The sequence below is a fragment of the Silene latifolia genome, unplaced genomic scaffold (genome assembly GCF_048544455.1).
Source record: "Silene latifolia isolate original U9 population unplaced genomic scaffold, ASM4854445v1 scaffold_20.1, whole genome shotgun sequence".
In the NCBI taxonomy this organism is placed as follows: domain Eukaryota; kingdom Viridiplantae; phylum Streptophyta; class Magnoliopsida; order Caryophyllales; family Caryophyllaceae; genus Silene; species Silene latifolia.
Genome location: NW_027413163.1, coordinates 1,467,053 through 1,475,559, shown reverse-complemented (window position 1 = coordinate 1,475,559; position 8,507 = coordinate 1,467,053). Strand labels below are relative to the sequence as shown.

The window sequence follows — 8,507 nt, the reverse complement described above, 5'->3', positions numbered from 1 at the left end:
ATAGTGACGGACTGACTGACGGTCATGTATTTTCATTCACGTTGCCTACACGCCTCTCTTTCAACTACACCGTATTTCTTTATAGTTTCCTAAATGCTTTCCTGTTGAATTTTCAGCTTCATTTCAGTCTTTCTCTCTTTCAGACATGTTTTATGATTTGTTTATTATTCATATATAAGTTGTTTCCCATTTAAACAAAATTAGGACCAACATCACCTAAACCTTAAAAGCTCTGACATTTTTTTGACCTTTCTTTTCATTACAGATGCTTCTTCTTTCTTTCCTTCAAGTGCCCACAATTATATTTCTTATTTTAATTGTCAAAGTTGCCAAATTTTGAAAAAAATCCTGTTTTTGGCATCTGGGTTGTCGAAATTTGTGTGGAAATCGTGTTCTTTTGTTAAGAAATGGGGTGTTTTGGTGGATTTAATAAGAGTAAAAGAAAGGAAAGAAAAGCAAATTCAGCACCAGAATTAAGGAAACAAACAACAGGAAATGTTTCTGAAAATAGGGTTTCAAAATCAGCAAATTCAGCATCATCTTCAAAAAGTATACCAGAATTATATAGAGAAAAGAAGCATAATTTAAGGGTTTTTACTTACTCAGAACTCAGAGAAGCTACAAATGATTTTAACAGGTTGTTAAAGATTGGTGAAGGTGGTTTTGGAAGTGTTTATAAAGGTACAATTAAGCCTGCAAATGGCAAGGGTAATCCTATTGTTGTTGCTATTAAGAAGCTTAACAAGTATGGTATGCAGGTATTTGTTTCCTCTACCTTCTTTCTAAATTATTAAAAGTTTCCTGAGAAACCGTCTCATATATTAATATTATTGAGAGACCGTCTCACATGAGAATTTGTTTATTTACTGATGTTCTTAATTTTGTAAAATAAAATGTACTACTTGAATATTCAGATCATTGGATTTTTTTTCAAATCTTGACTGAGTTTTGTTTTGCTGTTTTTAATTTCCTGATATCCAATAGTATTGTGGACTTTAGCAGCTCCTTTTTCTAGTTGTTTCACATTGGATACTCTTTTGTTGCATTCAAGACAAGATTTACTTGGTGTTCTGAAGCAATGATTTACTGGCTGTAACCAGTGGCGGAGCTATGATTTGTCGTTAGAGAGGGGCGAAAATTTTCATGGGGGCGGATAATTGATGGAATAAGATTAATAATAAGAAAAATAAGAAAAACATTTAAACTAAAAATCGGAAATTTTCCATGGTTAGGGGGGATGATCGCCCGTCTGCCCCTGCTAGCCTCCCTAGCTCCACTACTGGTTTTAACCAAAACTGAGACAGAAGATTAAATGTGTCAACAAGTTTCAAGATCTAATTTGGAAATCTATAAATTTTATGATTGTCATATTTGATGTACATAAATTCTGGAGCAAGATCTTGAGCATTGTTTCCTTTATTTCTGATACTCTTCGAGTGATAGGTTTAAGATGTACTCCTAGTAACTGAAACCAAAACATATGCTTCTTTGGCGCTCTCAGCAGGCAATTTTCTCACCTAATGGGCAGTGCCAGCGTTAGGATTAGATGTTAGGGAGTTAAAACATATGGATGGAGTGGTAAAATATTTGTGTCTGTGTATGCGCGTGCGCAATCGAGTAACTTAAAAAATCAAAAAATTTAACCTCACCCTGTTGGCTTCCTTTTCTTGTTTTGAGCCTTGCTATAGCATTAACTTCTAGTATGTTCTGGAATTTCTATTGTAGGGCCACAAAGAATTTCTTGCAGAAGTTCAGTTTCTTGGCGTTGTCGATAATCCAAGGTTAGTAAAGCTTCTGGGATACTGTGCCATAGATGGAGAAAGGGGAATCCAGAGACTACTGGTGTATGAGTACATGCCTAATAAAAGCTTGGAAAATCATTTATTTGGCCAAAAGTTGCCTCCTTTACCTTGGATAATGAGGCTGAGGATAATGCTTGAGGCAGCTGAAGGATTGGCGTATCTGCATGAGGGAATGGAAGTTCAGGTTGGCTCTCTTCTTTACTGGTTCAGCTAAATTTGTCTCTTGACCAACAGTTTCTTTACCTTCGAAACCTGTAAATTTAAGTAAGTTGTAAACTTGTAGCTGATAAAATACTTTGAATGTGATACAGAAATTTCAGTATGTTAAGTAGTTTAGTTGGTATCAATATGAGATGGTACTCATGACGTAGGTATCAAAAATGCCATTGGCGCCCCATTTATACAGAAAGAATAAAATGATCTACATCATTAAAGGAAGTGTATTTAGATGATTATGTCCGTGTGTTTGAAAAATAGACCATAGACCATTACGGCATCAGTCCACAACAGTGTGTTTTGATGCGACTTCATTTTGTTCAACTGATATACGTACTAATGCTATTCATTGTTTGAACATCGTAAAATTATGGATTAATCGTACCTACACATTGTTCAAGTTTCAAAATCTAAGTTGATAAGATATTTCGGGTAATGTGGAATTAATATGACTAAGTCGCAGTTGGTCTTTATATACTGCACGGCTACACGCTTTACTATAATACTGGTCAAATGAGGTCAGATGATCTTTCGAGATTTCAAAGCTCAAACACAGCTTATGCATTTTTTTTTGTATCAGTGAATTTAAACTCTTACTTTTTTTTTTCTGGTCAGGTTATCTTTCGAGATTTCAAATCCTCAAATGTGTTGTTGGATGAGAACATGAAAGCCAAATTATCAGATTTTGGGATGGCCAGAGAAGGGCCTACCGGAGATAATACACATGTATCAACTATGGTGAGTCTTGTTATTGACATGCCTAAGATCAAGGCAACATTTTGATTGTTTCTTACCGAATCAGTCACATATGGGTCACCTTCTTAACTGGCTGGCAGTAACACTCTTGCTTATCCCAAATATTCCAGTAATGACTTGAAGCATATGATTCTTGTTGACAACCTTTTTTCCCCCTAGACCCGGACTGTGTTATGTGCATAATAAACTATGTTACTTTGACTCTACATATTACGTCGGGTACACACACGTGTCTTATACTCGTGTTCGTGTGATCGGGCATTGCACTTGCCTACTTCATAAGCAAATAACATGAGGGTCTTTTATTTAATAGCCATGTCCGATACTTTTGACGAATAACATAGACAAGTGCGTAAATTACACTCCCTATGTCTTGCCTATTTGTTTATGACTAACCATGTGACAGATGGACTCTCCATTATTACACTAATCTACCCATTATTAATATTCCTAGTCCCCTACCACACTTAGATGAACTCCCAGAATCAAACATAAAACAAATGGATAAGACACAGGGTGTACTTTCTTCCTGTCAAGGCCATTTGTTTCTTTACTGAACAATGTCGTAACTTGTCTCCCTGAATTAATTGACTGTCCGAGTACATGAGTAATGACCAAATTAAAACTATTTTTGCGTCCTTTGATTACTCGATGTACTGAAAAACACCATAATGAATGAATTGTTAACCTGGTATACTCCTGAACTTTCAGCCTGTGGGAACATATGGATACGCAGCCCCAGAGTATGTTAAAACAGGCCATCTCAAGAATAAGAGCGACATTTACAGTTTCGGAGTGGTATTGTATGAGATTCTAACAGGAAGACGGGCTATAGAGAGAAACCGGCCTACTTCAGAGCAGAAGTTGTTAGATTGGGTTAAACAGTACCCAGCTGATAATAAGATGTTTTACATGATAATGGACTTCAGACTCCGTAACCAATACCCCCTTAGCATAGCTCGTAAAATAGCCAAGTTAGCTGATCAATGTTTATCCAAGGAAGCTGAAGATCGACCTAATATGAGTGAGATAATACAAGTGTTGAAAGAGGCTATTCTGGTATCTGAGACCAGCTCCTCCGAAAAGGGGCAATCAAGTGGAACAAGGAAGTAGTAACTGTCAGCAAAAAAAAAAACCAAATGATTAAATCATGTTGTCATTTCTACAGGGTTTTTGGTACAAATCTTCCGTTAATATGGTTATTTGATAATTGTTTCATCAAGATAGAGCAATCTAGCGGATTAGTACGCCAGTTACTGAAGAGTGAATGAAGCATATGAAGAATATGAGTGTGATCTGTAATGAGATGTAGGATTCTTTTATTGTAAGTTTTTATAGTGTTAGAGCATTGTAATGGCTTAACTGCTTCATTTCTGGATCTGTATATTAGTGTATGCATAATTTATCATCAAATAAATGAAAATAAATCAGGGTTTTGCAGCAGTTTCCTAGATGGTCCATGCATGCTAGCCAGCAGCTTTTCCCTTGAGATTTTCATGCAGTTTCTGCTTTGAGACTATTTTCTTGTTATGTTTGCCACTCAAATTTCCATTTCCATCCGACACCAAATTGACCAAATTAGGCCCGGTTCTTTCTAGCTTAATTTCAGCTTCATCCAATTCGGTTGAGCTCCATACAGTTCAGCTCAACGCCTCAGCTACATTCAGTTCAGCCCAGCTCCGTTAAGTTGGCTCATTTCAGCTAGTCATCTTAAACTCAATGGTTTTATTAATATTATTCTTAATATTTATTATTATTAATACTACATTATTCTTAAACTTTGGAGTTTGATAATTGATACTATGTACAATTCCCGACACAATTCTCAACTAGTTGCTATTAACGTACAAAACCAACGATTGGGCTTAATCATCAGCTTAAGCTTTTAATTGAGATGGTCGTCTCATACCTGCGATTCTAGTTCTCTCGGTATTTGTCAATATGTGGCAGCATTTACCCTATTGAAAAGAGTTGTATGGCCATTCAAAGTTCAAAGTCAATTTGATTGTGCCACTGTACCTACACCTTAAACAAGCTTGTCACCATCAATATTCTCCTGGTCTAATATGGACCGTTACTAGTCATTTTTGAGGGCAGGTTTCTTCTGCTTTGGAGACCAAGTCCTGTAATCTTGTGCAGCCTTGAAAGATGAATAAAGTTACGGATTACATTGTTAGCAAAGTTACTTAGGCATATTCAATTGAAGAAGAAAATAGAGTATGTTTTCGGATGACTGATAATACAAACTGCATTCAGAAATGCATCGGCCAATTGCTCGTCCAGTACTTCTTAATCTATCTTATTTCGACTATACACCTGTTTCAGTTTCAGTTTTAGGAATTGAACACTTTTACACTGTTTTGCTGCATTGTATCTGATTCATTCAGCGGACGACATTGTATGTAAGAAGAATTTTTTAAATCGTGTTTATAGATTGCTTCCAAGGAAGAATACTAATATGGTAACATCATTGATAGAAATATAAAATACAGATAGTTAGATAACTCTAATCTAGAGTCGATGTGGTAGCCAACCCTGAACGGTGGTCAGCCCTAATATAGGTCCAGCCGTCCAGTCTCCTACTAATAATCAGGCTATCTATATGCTGCCCCATCTTCTATTTACTCTTTAATTATTTATAGGGAGCAACTGTTTCGGAGTATTTACTTGTCTAAAAGTTTTCGCATTATATACAATAATACAGTTGTAACTCTACAACATTTTACATAACAGACTCTTTAACCTTGTGACTACTCTTCTGTGTGATGAATCCTACATAAAGATCCGTCGTGCTCAGGTCACTGACCGACAATCTCTCATTCCGTCCACCTTCTGACATACTTTTGACAAACTCTACCAATTGCCGCCAGTTCTCAGCTTCGAACAACTTTTTATTCATCCGTAAATATGTAAACGCTGACAACCCGCTTCCTGAGTGAGATTTGCTGGTTGCTAAAACCTGTCCAAATGCACCAGCATCGTATCTCTCTAAGGCATTTTCTCCTGCAAGTTCTATTCCAGCTGTTTGTGTTGCCATTTTTACCTGCTGAACTAGCTTTTCTGGTGAGCTGTTTGCATTCCCTGGCTGCTCGCCATCTTTCATTTCCATACACGTAAAATTAAACACAACCCCGTGTTTAGCAAACATTCTTGCTATTGGCAAGTATCCATCCTTATTTCTCGAGTTATTATAACCGGCTGTTAACTCAGCTGCATGTGATCTAGTATTGTAATGCCAGTGAATTCCCGCTACTTTACCAGATAGTTTTACTCCAGTTCCCTGAAATACCCGGTTTGCAGCTCCGAGAATGGTGTCACCGTGTTCAAGTAGTTTCCCACTGTACCACTCTAGGAAGAACTGTCCATATTCTGTATTCCATGTTCCGTCTTTACGGAAAAACCCAGTTTCTTCCGGATATTGATTGTAGTTGCCTGAATCATGTGGGCCACCTCCTCCCCATTTTTTCTGTCCATATGCTTCAGCTGCTGCTTGCAGTGATGCTTTCATGTACTGTTTTTGAATGAAAATGTGTAAGAGAAGACAGATAATAGGAGCAGCATGCCTTTTTAGTTACTCCCTCCGTCCCGGTCATTTGTTGTCCTTTTCCATTTTTGGGTGTCTCAGTCATTTGTTGTCCTTTCTATTTTAAGAATGAACTTGATGAGAAATTTGATCCTTCACACTCAATTTGTTCCACTTGTCATTTAGCTATTGGCCCTCTCCTCTTTCCTTGGTCTTTGTGCCAAAACCAAAGGACAACAAATGACCGGGACGGAGGGAGTATATCTTAAGAGATACTCAGTCTCATTCATTTGTTTACCGATTATATGTGAGGGGTATTTTATAATTTTAATCAAAGGTAAACAAATGATTGGTGATTTGGGACGGAGGGAGTATGAGATTGATTTTACCTTGTCATAGCACTGGAATTCTCCGATTCCTGGAAATCTCCAAGTCCCATTGCTTTCTGGGTAAGATGGATACCTCAATTCCCCACATGGTCCCATACCTACTTGAATTTCCTGCATTATGATTTGAAATTGATTATTACTTATTGAATTGCAGGAACCCTTGAGTCAGAATTGTTGTATGAGTAATTGAGAGTATAGGGAAATAGGTGTAGTTAGTTACCACAATGACTCCACCAAGAAAGTCTCTGAAATGATGACGGAAGTTTCTCATAAAGTCAGAGTAGACTTGAATGGGTGTTCTTCCACGGAGCACAGGCAGTGAATCACAGCCTAATGAAATGTACTCTGGATTTCTTCTGCCTGATTTGTCTGTGTAAACAATCTCAGGGTTCTTCCTCATTTCTTCTAGTACCCATGCCGGAAGAGGAATGCTGCAATTTAAAATTTAATTAAGAGCGTCTATGTTTACCTTTGATTAAAATACTTCTCACAAAGAATATAAAAGGTAAATATAGGTAGAATATATATGTTACCTGCAAGAGTCTCCTACATTTCCTCCACACTGGTGGAAAGACATGACTACCTGGAGCTTTAAACCGTGTCGTTGGACCATATTTACGAGCTCATCATAGCCGCCCCAGTTATAATTTAGAGGTCCGTCTTTCTCGACCAAACCCCACCAGACATCTACCATGACTCCTTCAACCCCCGCACTTTTTAATGCCATTAGACTAGCGTTCATTGCCCGTGGTTTGTTTAAACCATGGGACATTGACACCGTGTCTAATGGCAACATCACGTAAACTGGCACTCTTGTCTCACTTGCGTGGTGGGCTATCAACTCGTGGAATGTCTCCCGTTTTTCCTTAATTTTTTCATCCAGGATTATTGGACTTCTATCAGGGCTGAAATGTGCTGCATTTGTTATATTCATTGCACGAACATGACATGGTCTGATTCGTGTAAAACATATTGGATTAGAGAATTCTTGAAAAGATTTAAGGGTTTTGACGATTTTAAGGGTCGCCAAAGAATTATAAGAGCGTATCGATATCGCCATTTTTTTGTTGTTGTTGTTGTGGTTGTGGATATGAGAATGTAAAATGGAGTAACAATGAGGCGAAGAATAAAGGATAGGATGCCTTATTTATAAGGTAATGGAAACCTTAGAAATAAAGGAAGAAAAAGTGCAAGTAAATCAAGATAAGTCAGCCTTACGATTTCAAAGGGGGAGGCGTATTCTATATTCTATGAACGCGGATCAACGTCTTACCCAAATAATCACTCGTTGGATCTGAAATGTTGAGAGCCACGTTAGGCTGACTAGACATAGCCCTACAACTTGTTCACATGAGTAATCCTCGTGTTGGACTCAAAAAAATGTTATCTTGTCAACTCCTTTTTTACATTGTCATTTGCTCTTATTAGATAGTAAGTCTTAGGTCCTGTTCTTTCTGACTTATTTTTAAATTTCATTTTTAGTTGATTCAAACTTAGTTTAGTTCGATTCATTCCATTTAGTTCATTCGATTCGATTCGAAACTTCATTCATTCAATTCAAATTTCACCCATCGGGCCTGATTCGATGATTCAATTTCCATTAAGTTCAAATTTCATTTCAAATTTTTTCATCTTAAAATTAATAGTTATTATTAATTTTGTTATCAATAGTACTATTTTTTTAATATTATTCTTTATTATTATTATTATTATATTTAATAATATTGTTAATAATAATGTTATTAATAATTTATTTATTAAAATTACTATTATTATTATGAATATTATTATTAAAATGAATAATAATGTTATTAATGTTGT

At 36.6% G+C, this 8,507-nt stretch overlaps 2 protein-coding genes across 2 annotated transcripts; one reads left to right on the top strand and one right to left on the bottom strand.

The window, feature by feature from the left end:
* LOC141638252 (putative serine/threonine-protein kinase PBL19) lies at positions 1-4,217 on the top strand. The gene is made up of 4 exons (XM_074447659.1): positions 1-758; positions 1,726-1,986; positions 2,634-2,756; positions 3,486-4,217. The coding sequence occupies exons 1-4, from the start codon at positions 408-410 to the stop codon at positions 3,885-3,887; spliced, it is 1,137 nt and encodes a 378-aa protein (XP_074303760.1). The 5' UTR covers positions 1-407; the 3' UTR covers positions 3,888-4,217.
* Positions 4,218-5,441: 1,224 nt separating this feature from the next.
* LOC141638399 (beta-amylase 3, chloroplastic-like) lies at positions 5,442-7,924 on the bottom strand. The gene is made up of 4 exons (XM_074447810.1): positions 7,220-7,924; positions 6,907-7,117; positions 6,687-6,797; positions 5,442-6,285 (listed from the first exon to the last, which is right to left on the bottom strand). The coding sequence occupies exons 1-4, from the start codon at positions 7,744-7,746 to the stop codon at positions 5,497-5,499; spliced, it is 1,638 nt and encodes a 545-aa protein (XP_074303911.1). The 5' UTR covers positions 7,747-7,924; the 3' UTR covers positions 5,442-5,496.
* Between the last annotated feature and the right edge of the window lie 583 nt (positions 7,925-8,507).

Excerpts from the sequence above, each read along its gene's own strand:
- LOC141638252 (XM_074447659.1), top strand. The coding sequence starts at position 408 with ATGGGGTGTTTTGGTGGATTTAATAAGAGTAAAAGAAAGGAAAGAAAA. Across the intron at positions 1,987-2,633 it reads ATGAGGGAATGGAAGTTCAG|GTTATCTTTCGAGATTTCAA; the intron begins GTTGGCTCTCTT and ends TTTTCTGGTCAG. Across the intron at positions 2,757-3,485 it reads ATACACATGTATCAACTATG|CCTGTGGGAACATATGGATA; the intron begins GTGAGTCTTGTT and ends CTGAACTTTCAG.
- LOC141638399 (XM_074447810.1), bottom strand. The coding sequence starts at position 7,746 with ATGGCGATATCGATACGCTCTTATAATTCTTTGGCGACCCTTAAAATC. Across the intron at positions 7,118-7,219 it reads AATGTAGGAGACTCTTGCAG|CATTCCTCTTCCGGCATGGG; the intron begins GTAACATATATA and ends TTTAAATTGCAG. Across the intron at positions 6,286-6,686 it reads AATTCCAGTGCTATGACAAG|TACATGAAAGCATCACTGCA; the intron begins GTAAAATCAATC and ends ATTCAAAAACAG.